The sequence below is a fragment of the Malus domestica genome, chromosome 10, assembly GCF_042453785.1.
Source record: "Malus domestica chromosome 10, GDT2T_hap1".
NCBI classification, from domain to species: domain Eukaryota; kingdom Viridiplantae; phylum Streptophyta; class Magnoliopsida; order Rosales; family Rosaceae; genus Malus; species Malus domestica.
In genome coordinates this window covers 34,663,770-34,677,050 of record NC_091670.1, presented here as the reverse complement: position 1 = coordinate 34,677,050, position 13,281 = coordinate 34,663,770, and the positions used below count along the sequence as shown (strand labels likewise).

At 39.9% G+C, this 13,281-nt stretch overlaps 1 protein-coding gene across 3 annotated transcripts; it reads left to right on the top strand.

Moving 5' to 3' along the window:
• The first annotated feature begins 1,404 nt into the window (after positions 1-1,404).
• LOC103446012 (protein CHROMATIN REMODELING 4-like) lies at positions 1,405-12,685 on the top strand. 3 transcript variants are annotated; one of them, XM_008385073.4, is made up of 12 exons: positions 1,405-1,744; positions 2,331-2,443; positions 2,609-2,836; positions 3,584-3,685; positions 3,804-4,613; positions 4,833-4,940; positions 5,070-7,940; positions 8,501-8,649; positions 8,842-8,956; positions 9,325-9,404; positions 9,785-10,403; positions 10,516-12,685. In XM_008385073.4, the coding sequence occupies exons 3-12, from the start codon at positions 2,618-2,620 to the stop codon at positions 12,511-12,513; spliced, it is 7,071 nt and encodes a 2,356-aa protein (XP_008383295.1). In that variant the 5' UTR covers positions 1,405-1,744; positions 2,331-2,443; positions 2,609-2,617; the 3' UTR covers positions 12,514-12,685. The 3 variants fall into 3 exon arrangements, with proteins under 3 accessions (XP_008383295.1, XP_008383293.1, XP_008383294.1); XM_008385071.4 differs by having other exon boundaries at positions 1,546-1,744; positions 2,603-2,836; XM_008385072.4 differs by having other exon boundaries at positions 1,554-1,744; positions 2,532-2,836.
• Positions 12,686-13,281: the final 596 nt, after the last annotated feature.

Genomic DNA, 13,281 nt, shown 5'->3' with positions numbered 1-13,281 from the left:
AATTGCGTGACATTTAATTCGTAAATATGTAATTTGTTAGAGAGTGTTTAAATATGATAGAATAAATTATGTACTTTTAACATCCAATAAGCTTTTGATATTTTGAGTACTCATCCTTATTGTTTTTTCAATAACATCATTTGCCGAGGTGACTAAACAGAGCTCATTTTAACTTGTTTTCTATATCAAATGGATGTAAAAACAATATTCTTAATGGATGTGAAAACAATATTCTTAAGTGGACGACCCCTTGGCCGTGCATGAGGGAAGCGTCGTGGTGGAAGCCATTTCTCCTTTCCAATCATCTATAGTAGCTTAAGAAAGTAGTGATACGTATTTAGTAAAGGATCATCAAAACACCAAGCTATCCAATGTGAAGACAGTTTTCAATGTTGGTTATCCAGTTACAAAAGCGACCCCATAGGTTTTCGCTTTCACTTCTCTCTAAAATTGCAATCATGGTAAAATCTTGGTTTATTTAATAATTAATCATTAGGCCCGCTCAGATCCATTCGTGAAAGAAAAGAGTATAATGAGAATGAATGATAAATATAACGAATTTAAGTTTTTGTTATTACGATGTGTTTGACGCTATAAATGTCGCTCTTGTCATTATAAAAGGGAAAAAGAAGATAAACGTTCGACAAATGACAATAACGTTACGTCTCGTTAACTGTAAATTTTGAATTATTCGCATTTTTTTAGTATATTCCCGCGCTCCGAAGCAAATACAAGTGACACACATCATAAATATGACCCGACACCTAACATAACCACAGTTTCACACTGAATCTCAAAAGTAATTTGAAAACTGTGAGCTGTGATTTGAAAACAGAAAGGGAAAGAATCTATAGTTGGATTTGCACCCAAATAAGTAAACCGCCTGCCTAAATATATTTCAAAGTTCAATTCCATTGCACATAAATATAAATATTCATCCCTAAAACTTCTGTCTCTTTTGGTTCAAACAAGCATAACCAAATCCTAGCTAATTGAAACATGCTATGGAGTTGATTGGAAAAAACAGAAACAAAAGCTGAGCAAAAAAGAAAAAGTATGAAGCAGAAAGCTGCAAATGGAGGAAGATAAAGGAAGGAGAGACAAAGAAACACAGACACATCCTCTCCCTCTCCCTCTCTCTCTCTCTAAAAATGTTACATAACACAGAAGAGAGAGTTAGTTGTGGAGGTGGGATGGAAGAGAAGGAAAAAAGCGGAGAGAGATGATTGAGAGAAAGAGAGAGAAAAAGGGAGGAATATGGGCAGTGAGAGAAAGTGCTGAAGAGCCTTGGACCGACACGTGGCGCGTTCTGATTGGTGTTGAGCTTTCAACCACATCAAATAAGCTACAACAACGTCACGAAACCAAAAAGCAAGAACAAGTTGAGAGGAGGAGAGAGAAAGTACCCACTTCTATCTCTCTCTATCTCTCTCCTGCCATGTCAGAGTGTAACCCCGTTCCTATGACCCCGGCGAATCCGTATTTGTATGCTTTCTCTCTCTAGAAAAAATATTTAAAAAAGGATAAATGAGTAAGATGGGAAAAACCAAAAACTCTCTCTTTCCTCTCTCCCTATTTATTTCCTCTGTCTCCCATTCGCTTTCTCTCTCCTCCTCGTATCTCCCCACAGCCTGCCTTCCATGCCCTAAACCCCTTCCCCCTCCACCTCCCCAGCTCTTCCTCCCAATTCAGCTGCCTCATGCTGCTGCTCTGTTTCTTGGGTTTTTGATCCATTACTTGATTGGTAAGCTTCTTAATTTACCTGGGCAGTCTTTATTTCTCTGTTTTTGCTCATTTTTTGGTTGTTTGTTCTGGGTTTTTTGAATTTGTGTGAGTTGAAACTAGCCCATGTGCGATTTTTTTGGTGGTTTTGATGTGGGTTTTGTTTGATTGTTGAAAGATTGTGTAGTTTGAGCTTTGATTGCGGTGGAAAATGGCGGGGTGTTCTTGTTTAGTGGAATCTTGGTTTTTGTAGAATCTAGATTGTGTAATAAATTATTAATAGGTGTTGAAATGGGGTTTTGCGTTTAGCTGCAGCTGAATGTGTTTGCATGTTTAAGTTTTAGTTGATTGGATTGTTAATTTTATCATTGTTTTGGTAGATTGCATTGGGCATTTGAAAGTGGTAGATTGGAAAAGATGGTTAAATTGTTCGATTGTCGGGTCTGTAGTGTGTCGGTTTTGCAGTAATGTTGCAGTATATATGCTAGTTTTCTCGGCGTGTTAAGATTATCTTCTTATCTCATGCTGCTACGGAGTTGGTGTTCGGCAATGTACCTTATAACTGTTAATCCATTATCATATTCAAGTGACTTATGCTTTTGTATCAGGTGCTGAGGTTGAGTTATTTGAGAGCCGTCACTGTGGACCGTGGTAGCTGATAAAGATTTCATTTTTAGGAATTCCAATTTGCTTAGCCCTACCAAATCTAACTATTATTCTGGTAAGTCACTTGCATCCATTATCCTTGATAATTTTGCGTTTGCTTCAAACACCTAATTAAATAAGTTGTATGACGTTTTTGCATGTAGAACCTCTGATGTATTGACTAATTCATGGTTCCTGATGTGCTCTTGCTCTCACTCTTGACTACGTATGTAAGACCCAGGTCTAAAAGATGAAGGAAGGCAGTTCGTCACCTAGTAAAATGATAAACAGGAATTGGGTCTTGAAACGAAAACGTAGAAAGCTTCCTCATGGACCTGATCAATCTAATGGCAAAGAAGACGCTTCAGTGGCCTCAGAATCTCCAGGGAAGACCTCTTCATCTAAGCGCAAGCTGAAAAATGAATTAATTTCTGAGCGGTTTCAATCAAAGAAGAAGGGAAATGACGGGGTTAGTTTTTGCATAATTGAAATTACTCAACTGATTTCTTTAACCTGAAAAGTTCATGAAGAAAAACGTCATTGGAATAATTTTATCATTGGGTGGAATTTGTTTTCTATTTTTTTCATTTTATATTATTCTTTAGTCACTCTAGCATGAGCTTTGTTTGCGATGGTGGTGCTGATGTTTTGATTCAAACGTTTTCAACCTGTGGTTTCTAGTTCTTCATACAAAAGTTATTCTGCAGCCTACCTAAGTTCTTTGTGATTTGAAACGCTGTACTTGTTACACACACGAAGCTTTTAAGTGGAAGGCTTAAAATTTCAATATACTCGAGTCTGTTCAATTGAAAACTAGAGATAGGTATCTACAGTTAAATTGATTCCTGGGAAGATGGTATGTTGATGATAATCATATGAGATTTGATGGACTCAAGGGTCAAAGTTAAATTCTGACGGAAACAGTTCCTGGTCTGCTGAAGGGTTAGAAAAACATAAAGAATGGGCTCATATTTTTTTGGGTTTAGTATTCCTTTTGAGTTTGTTGGCACAACATATTGTCAGATACAGTAACAGCATTTGTACTGCAGTTTATCGTATCTGCATGGAACATAATATTTTGCATGTTAGCAGTCTGATGTTAGCTTTAGAGCGATAAGTAGATACTTATGTTTTGTGCCTACTCTGTAATATTAGTTTCTTTTTAGTTCTCTTACTTCATGCAACTTTTTGTCTAATCTAATTTTCTCTCATCCAGTATTTCTACGAGTGCGTGGTCTGTGACCTTGGCGGTAACTTGTTATGTTGTGATAGCTGTCCCCGAACCTATCATCTCCAGTGTCTTAATCCACCTCTTAAGGTAGATATATTTTGACGGTACTATGATCGCTTGTTTTTCATGATCCCCTTTTTTTTATTGCAATTATGGTTTTTTCCTTTGTTGTAAGATCTTTAATTGTTATATTCATTGCGTGAAGCGCATTCCCAATGGGAAGTGGCAATGTCCAACTTGCTGTCAGAAAAGTGATCAGAAAAGTAATCTGCTTGAACCCAGAAACTTTTTGACGGATACCATTTCAAAACGAGCAAGAACAAAACTTGTCACTACGAAGTCCAAAACTGGAATGAAGTCATCTGACAGGGAGAAAGTATCACATAACTTTGGAAACTCCATTGTTGCAAAGAAAAGATCCTCAAGCAAAGGAAAAGCTGTTTTAACCCATGGAGTCAAATCCTTAGAGAAGAACTCCCAGATAGATATATGTAGCACCAAGCCGACTCATTCAACAGTTGGTGGTTCTGCAGACGGTATTTCATCTTGTGTGAATGTTGATGATGAAAAGAGATCCAGCATTGTCCCAGAAGAGAATTCCACAGACAGAAAGTCGAGCTCTCCTGCTAAAGAAGTTTCATCTCATTCTAAAGTTATAGCATCAGAGACGAAGGAAGAAGCTCCTGAGTTATCTGCCTCTCCTGATGTGAAGCCTGATATGTCTTGTACTGATGGATCTCCACGCAAGACCATTGTTCTTGCGATCAGTGCTACAACTGACAAGGCTAAAAAGAGAAAACACAAAGGAAATAATGATAAGAGTAAAAAGAAGCGCAGGAACGATAAGGGGAAGTCTGTTAGTATTTCTGAACAATCTGGATCTAAGGCAAATACTGCAAAACTGAGGATTGGTAAAGCACCTCGTAAGCATAAATCTATTAACCATGGGGTTTCTGCATCTTTGCCAAGAGAAGAAATTGGAACCAAGAAGTCAGATATTCAAAGCAAAGACAAGGTATCATTAATTTTTTTTTTTAATTTTAAATTGGACCCATGTTCATATGCAGGAACCATCAATAGGCTTTTAATGACTTCTTAATAGTTTTCCGAATCTTGCTGGTTTTTTATACTGTTATCAGTTATCACTGTTATTTCCATCAAATAATTTCTTGTTCTTAATGTTGATAGGCTGGTGTTATAGGGATAAGTCCTTACTTATGTTTATTTGTTTCAGGAGCTTCCTGAGGGAGCAAACGACTCATCACATAATGCAGATAAAGCTGGAAGTCATGCAGTTGAAACACCAATTTGTAGAGATAGTTTTACTGCTCAACCTCTGCAGGTAAATGAGTCTTCTAGAGTGTCAGAATGTTTTTATTGCTGGATGTGGATATATAGAAAATATGCTCTTGTTTTGGTTACTTGACGTTGCTATACAGATTAATTTGTTTCTTGTATGCCCATGTCACAGGTTGATAGGGTTTTGGGATGTCGAGTTCAGGGTGACAATGCTGAATCTTCTCGTCATATACGTATGACAGCTGCTTCTGACCTGTGTCCTGATGATTTGCAAGTTTCTGAGACTCAAAACAGACTCGCAGATGGAAATTCTGCTTGTGATAACGACATGGATGTCGGAGCTGCTGACAAAATTGTCAATGGTGGTGATGGGGATGAAAATCTTATCGAGGGTTGTGAAAATGTTGTCAGTGGTGCTGATAGGGATGAAAGCATGAAGGATGATAATCTTGTGGAGGGTTGCGAAAATGTTGTCAATGGTGTTGATGGGGATGAAAGCACAAAGGATGATGTTAGAGTGGACAAAATACATGTGTACAGAAGATCTGTGAACAAAGAAGGTAAAAAAGCTAATTCCATGGAAGTGTTGAGGATGGGTGCTAAGGATTTGAGTCCTGCTAACAGAATTTGTAGAGATCAAGAGGAATCTGCTGTAGCTGCAGATGATTCAGTAAAACCCCCCAAAAAAATTGTGACTGCGGAGAATACCGAAGTTAGTCTGAAAAGTCTTGATAATGATGAGGTTCGTGAAATTGAAATGCATGTATCCCTTGACACCGAAGACAAAAAAGATGCAGATACAGAAACTGGACTCAGTAGCAGCCCTCAAACCAAAATTCAGGGGCCCTCACTGGCTGATCTTGCAGGTGGAAGTGATGGGACTGTATCGTATGAATTTTTAGTTAAGTGGGTGGGTAAGTCTCATATTCATAATAGTTGGATCTCTGAATCTGAGCTAAAAGTCTTGGCCAAGAGAAAATTAGAAAATTACAAGGCTAAGTATGGAACTGCTGTTATAAATATCTGTGAGGAACGGTGGAAGCAACCACAGCGGGTGATTGGTCTACGCGGTGTTGAAAATGGTTCAGGTGAAGCTCTGATAAAGTGGACTGGTCTCCCATACGTTGAATGCACTTGGGAAAGATTGGACAAGCCTGTCATTAAAAATTCTCAGAATCTGATCGATCAATTTAATCAGTTTGAGCGCCAAACACTGGAAAACAATGCTTCTAAGGATGATTCATCAAAGGGGAAGGTTAGTTGTCAGCAAAGTGAAATAGTTACTCTGACAGAGCAGCCTAAGGAACTGAAGGGTATATTGTTTCCTCATCAGCTTGAAGCACTTAATTGGTTGCGTAAATGCTGGCATAAATCCAAGAATGTAATACTAGCGGATGAGATGGGGCTTGGTAAAACTGTGTCAGCTTGTGCTTTTATTTCATCGTTATACGTTGAGTTCAAAGCCACTCTGCCTTGTTTAGTCTTGGTTCCACTTTCCACAATGCCTAATTGGCTTGCTGAGTTTTCATTATGGGCTCCTGAATTGAATGTTGTGGAATATCATGGGTGTGCTAAAGCACGGACCATAATTCGCCAGCAAGAATGGCATGCTAGTGATCCAAATACGTTGAATAAGAAAACATCTGCGTATAAATTTAATGTTCTTTTAACTACGTATGAAATGGTTCTTGCTGATTCCTCACATCTCCGCGGGGTTCCTTGGGAAGTTCTCATAGTTGATGAAGGTCATCGTTTGAAAAATTCAGGAAGTAAGCTTTTCAGCTTGCTCAACTCCTTGTCTTTCCAGCATCGCGTACTGTTGACTGGTACCCCTCTTCAGAACAACATTGGTGAAATGTATAACTTGCTTAACTTCTTGCAGCCGGCATCATTCCCTTCCCTTTCTGCATTTGAGGAAAGGTTTAATGATCTTACAACTGCAGAAAAGGTGGATGAATTGAAAAAACTTGTTGCTCCACATATGCTTCGGAGGCTTAAAAAGGATGCTATGCAAAATATCCCCCCCAAGACTGAACGGATGGTTCCTGTTGAGCTGTCCTCTATCCAAGCTGAATACTACCGTGCAATGCTGACAAAGAATTATCAGATATTGCGGAATATTGGAAAAGGGGTGGCACAACAATCCATGCTAAACATCGTAATGCAGTTAAGGAAAGTCTGCAATCATCCGTATCTTATACCTGGCACTGAGCCTGACTCTGGGTCTGCAGAGTTCCTTCATGAAATGCGGATAAAGGCTTCGGCCAAGTTGACTCTGTTGCATTCTATGCTTAAGATTTTGCACAAAGAGGGTCACAGAGTCCTCATCTTTTCACAGATGACCAAGCTGCTAGATATCCTCGAGGATTATTTGGCCATAGAATTTGGACCTAAAACATATGAGAGAGTAGACGGCTCTGTTTCGGTGACTGATCGTCAATCTGCAATTGCACGTTTTAACCAAGATCAAAGTCGATTTGTCTTTTTGTTATCAACACGCTCTTGCGGCCTTGGTATCAATTTGGCAACAGCTGACACTGTCATTATCTATGATTCTGATTTCAACCCGCATGCTGATATTCAAGCTATGAACCGAGCACATCGAATTGGACAGTCAAAACGACTTCTGGTATATCGGCTTGTAGTTCGTGCTAGTGTTGAAGAGCGCATCTTGCAGCTTGCAAAAAAGAAACTTATGCTTGATCAGCTTTTTGTGAATAAGTCGGGATCCCAAAAAGAAGTGGAGGATATTATAAAATGGGGAACAGAGGAGCTTTTTAATGATTCTCCTAGCACTGATGGAAAAGATACCGATGAAAATAACAGTAACAAAGATGAGGCAGTGCCAGATGTAGAACATAAGCATAGGAAGCGGACTGGTGGCTTGGGAGACGTTTATACGGATAAGTGCACTGATAGCAGCAACAAGATTGTATGGGATGAAAGTGCAATTTCAAAGTTGCTTGACCGTTCAGACCTTCAGTCTAGTTCAACTGATATTGCTGAAGGAGAAATGGAAAATGACATGCTTGGCTCAGTAAAGGTAAACTATTAAACTTATCTAATGCATTGAGTTTTTTTTTTCCCGATTAGAAGTCTTTATGGTGATTTTATATCTGATGCCACTTGAAAGCATGACTGTTAAGCCTCCCTCTCGCTCACTTTCGGATTAAAACTAAAACTACAGTTTTTCGACCCAGATTGATATTATTTGTCCATTTTTCCTTCCTTCATCGGGTCAGTAATAAATTAATAATTAGTTGACTTGTTTTTGATAGTTTTTGTGTCAGTTTTGTAATTGATTAGATTGGATGTGATCACTCTAGTCCGCGAAATTTTTTCGTTTCTCTCAATATGCTATGTGTCCTGTTGAACCTTTTTTGGAGACCCTATTTTGGTTTGATGCTTCTCATAGTTGTAAAAGAAAGCATTCATTCTTTTCATCTTTTGTTCCATGCATATTGATCTTGTTATCCTACTTTATGCTGCTTTTATCTTGCATGCAAATTGCCCAATAAGGACTGATAGTCAACAAAGTCAAAATTCCAAATTCGCCTGTTTCGTTCTTTATCTCATAAAGTTTCTAACTTAAATTTTAATCAGGCCACCGAATGGAATGAGGAACCAGCTGAAGAACAGGGAGCTGAATCACCTCCAGGTGCAAGTGATGATACTGGTGTACAAAATACTGAAGGGAAAGAGGATAACATGGTTACTGAAGAAAATGAATGGGACAGACTTTTGCGCCTTAGGTAACAAATTCTTCTACATCACCCTTGTTCAGTGTTCCATGTGTTATTACCGCTGCTCTTCTAATCTGCTAATTCATATTATCTACATTCAAACATTAGTGTTCTGATGAGGTTTTCCTGTGTACCTTTCGCTTTCCGTCTCCCGTTATCCTGATTTATTAAGGACTTATTTGTATTTTGATGGGTTTGTAGGTGGGAGAAATACCAAAGCGAGGAGGAAGCAGCTCTTGGTCGTGGGAAGCGCCAACGGAAAGCGGTTTCTTACAGAGAAGCATATGCTGCACACCCAACTGAAACATTGAGTGAGGTACTTCAGTTAGACATATGATTGAATGAAGCATGTTGCTTTTTCTAGTCTACCTTTCTTTTGTATCTGCACTTTCACAGTACTGCTGAAATTGTTGCTTAGAAAAACTTTTGCTTTCTTTTTCAACTGCAGATACACTTTCCTGAAAATTACTTAACTCCTTTAACTGAATTCTATGTGGTTGTAGGTTGGCTGTACTTGTTTCAGGCCTTTTGCTTCTAACTTGTCTTTTGACTTGCATGAATTCATATATAGTGCAGATAATTTTTTTTCCTTAGGCTCCTGGACTATCTGGGCAGAAAGTTACTGCATAATTAGTTTGGTTAAGTTGCTTATCGGCAGAAATCTAATCGGTTGCATGTAAGCAGGGTGCTGACGAGGAGCATGAGCCCGAACCAGAGCCAGAGAGGGAGTACACACCTGCTGGACGAGCTTTGAAAGAAAAGTTGTAAGTTCAGATTTCCTTCAAGTAGTTATACCGTAATTGCTTTAGTTCAGCATTTTTGCGACATACGTAGTTGTGTTTTGTAAAAGGGATATACGTGTGTACCTTTCACATTTTCTGATTTTAGTTTAATTGATTTTAGAACTGGAGCCTTAATATATGGATTATCAAATTTGAACCTAATCTCTATAAATAATTTGGTGGATTTTGGAGTAGAAAATATTTCAGATATTTAGGTAGTGACAAATTTATTGAGTTGTAGGCATTTAGATTTGGTTGGAAGTCCTGAATAAATGGTTCCAGTGTACTAGTGATAAGTTTTTATGCATTGTCTAAATTTTTGATTGTGGATGTCGTTAATTACTTGTATTTTTACTCAACAGTGCTAAGCTCCGAGCTAGACAAAAAGAACGACTTGCTCAGAGGAATGCAGTTGAAGAACCTCAACCTAGTGAGGGACTACCTGTTGAGTCACTTCCTCAGGGTCCTACCAACACTGCCAAAGATGGGGATCAAGCAACTGAATTAGTTCAGTTTTTCAGGGAGAGGCCTTCTGTAATTGACTTGGAGGACGATAAGTTAGATCCCCCTAAGGCCAAGACTGATTCGCCCTTACGATTGGGCCGGCTATTGAAGCATAAAAGCAGTCACCTTGATCTTTCTGTTAATTCTCTTGACTACATGTCACCTGATATTTTCCTTCCCAGTCACCAGGTTCCGGGAACAAGCTCACTGCCCTCAAATAATTTATTACCTGTTCTGGGACTCTGTGCTCCCAATGCTAGTCAAATAGGATCATCAAATAAGAAATTTTCAAGGTCAAACGGCAGACAAAAAGGAGCTCGGCCAGAGTTTCCATTTAGTCTGGATCCTCGGTCTGGGACTGTGAATGAGACAGAAGTAAATGGTGATGACATGAAGCTATCAGATGCACCAGCTGAAGTATCACGTCTCAAGAATAAGTTGATTAACATCCCAAATGGTGGTTTTCCATTTAGGCCGGTAAAAACTCTCTCTCTCTCTCTCTCTCTCTCTCTCTCTCTCTCTCTATATATATATATCTGCGTGTGAAAATTTTGTTGATACATGATCACCATGCTTGGTCTGTTTGCAGTATCCTCCGCCTGGGCAAGGAAGCGGTCATGATCATCCAGAAAGTTCCGGTGCTTCCTTTTCTGATTTCCAGGAAAAGATGGCATTGCCTAACTTACCATTTGATGAGAAATTGCTACCAAGATTCCCACTTGGAGCAAAGAACATGCTGAGTCCACATCTAGACTTCTTACCTAACTTGTCATTGGGTAGCAGACTCGAATCTGCTAGTGGCTCCTTGCAAGAACTTCCAACAATGTCATTGTTTCCGAATTTAAAATTTCCGCCAGATGCAGCCAGATATAATCAGCAAGATAGAGATGTGCCTCCCTCCTTGGGTTTGGGACATATGCCAACTAATTTTCCATCTTTTCCTGATAACCACCGGAAGGTGCTCGAAAACATAATGATGAGGACTGGTCCTGGATCAAGCAACTTATTCAAAAAGAAATTTAAGGCAGATGTGTGGACGGAAGATGAACTTGATTTTCTATGGATTGGTGTTCGAAGGCATGGAAGGGGCAATTGGGATGCAATGCTGAGAGACCCGAGGTTGAAGTTCTCAAAGTTTAAAACTTCAGAAGATCTGTCAGCTAGGTGGGAGGAGGAGCAACTCAAGATTTTAGATGGGTCAGCTTTTGCAGGGTCAAAGTCAATAAAAAAGACTGCCAAATCCTCACAGTTTCCAAGCATATCTGATGGGATGATGGCACGGGCACTGCATGGAAGTAGACTTGTTACACCGCCAAAATTTCAATCCCATTTGACAGATATAAAGCTGGGTTTTACTGATCTTTCATCTGGCTTTCCGCATTTTGAATCATCTGATAGACTCGGTTTGCAGAATGAGCAATATCCCCCTATTCCATCTTGGTTTCATGATAAATTCAGGACTAATTTTTCTGAAGATTCTGCTGCCGGAGCTTCTGACAGAGCAGGGACATCTTCCAGTGTTCCCGCTGAGCAGCCATTTGTTGTCACTTCTTTTGGTACCAGTTGCTTGGGTTCGTTAGGCTTGAATTCCGCTAGCAACTATGATGTACAGAAGAAGGAAGATGAACAGGGTGCTCATAGGTACGGCAAGTTGCCTTGCGTGCTCGATAGGTCACTGAATGCTTTACGTGATATGAATAATAATTTGGGAAGAGGTGAACCCTCCAGTTCAGGATTGCTGCCTAATCTCAAGAGTGGGATTTTAAAGGGAGAAGATGTTGCTGGAAGTAGTTCTTCGAAGGACACGCTACCCCATTGGCTACGGGAAGCTGTAAGTGTTCCTGCTAAACCCCCAGTACCTGACCTGCCACCCACAGTGTCCGCAATAGCTCAATCTGTCCGGTTGTTATATGGGGAGGAGAAGCGAAGTATTCCTCCATTTGTGATTCCCGGTCCACCTCCTTCGCTACCAAAGGATCCAAGGCGAAGTCTAAAGAAGAAAAGAAAGCAGAAATCACGTCTATTTAGGCGGGTTAAACTAGACATTGCTGGAAGAGGCCAGGACTTTCATAGCAGGCACGCTGGCGACAATGCTTCAAGCTCCATTCCAATGGCCCCATCATTTCCATTGCTTTCACAAGCAATGGCTGCAACTTCAGGCCTTTCACGGATTGAATCCGGCCTAAGTGCGCCTCTGAGTATGGTAAATCCATCATCCTCAGCGCCACATCTGAATCAGCAGAAGAAAACAACCATGGGATTGTCGCCTTCCCCTGAAGTGCTTCAATTGGTAGCATCCTGCGTTGCTCCAGGTCCACATTTGTCAGCAGCTTCTGGCATGGCAAGCTCAAGCTTCCGTGACGCAAAGCCCTCATTGCCAAACTCCGTTGACCAAGTTGAACTCTTGGACTCGCAAACTGCAACTGCTATGGTAAGAACGATCTCGCCTGTTAGAACATGTGATACTGTCAGCGGGGATTCCAGCAAGACACAGTCGGATCCCCCTAGGACAGAACGACTCGATGTAGAGGAAATTTCTTCTGAGGGCACTGTCTCGGATCATCCCGTGAGTGATCAGGAATCGTAGGTGTAATACGCGGAGCGAAGATTAGAACACAGCTATTCTTTCGTGTTATTCATGGCTCCGACGTGATTGAATTTTTGTAGGTTTCGTGTAGTGCATGATAAACTAGGGTTGTTAGGATATATTGTGTAAAGCTTATGTAAGAGAATGAAAGTATAGTGTTGTTGCCTTCCCATTTTTCCATGTGTGTATCCATGGAAGCTTTCTTCCTCCTTGTGGTCTCATCAATGAGGTCCGATTTGTGGCGCCGAACCGGTTGGTTTTGCTGAAAAAAATGGCTGGTTTTGGACTTAGAATTTTCTGGTGGCCGTTTCCGTGTGGCGGTCTTGTGAACTGTTGATTTGTTTACAGTTGAGAGGAGTTCTGCGTTGAGCAACCAAATCTCGACTGGTTTTGTGCAAGTTTGTTTTGTTACTTCAAGATTTGGTTGTTTAAGTGATTAAGGTTGATGCAGATGAAATTTGGTCTAACTAGAAGTTAAAGCAGAGTCTCTTGCACACTTCTTTATTTGTGGTCATCCAAAGAAATAAATTAAACGAAAACCACGGAATGTGAGGAGAAAAACAATGTGCGGTTACCATTTTTCTTTCTTTATCATGACTAATTGTGGACGGTACGTTGTTTCTGCATATTTTGTCATCTCATTTTTGTTTTGGGGGTAAAAATTTTCATGTCCCAGGATACAAATTTAATTTGGAACCTTGCTATATTTTGTCCTTGTAAAATGATACTCTGACATCAGCAATATATCATAAAAATAACCAATACATC

Coding starts and splice junctions, on each gene's coding strand:
- LOC103446012 (XM_008385073.4), top strand. CDS start 2,618: ATGAAGGAAGGCAGTTCGTCACCTAGTAAAATGATAAACAGGAATTGG. Junction 3,686..3,803: donor GTCTTAATCCACCTCTTAAG/GTAGATATATTT, acceptor CATTGCGTGAAG/CGCATTCCCAATGGGAAGTG. Junction 8,650..8,841: donor GACAGACTTTTGCGCCTTAG/GTAACAAATTCT, acceptor ATGGGTTTGTAG/GTGGGAGAAATACCAAAGCG.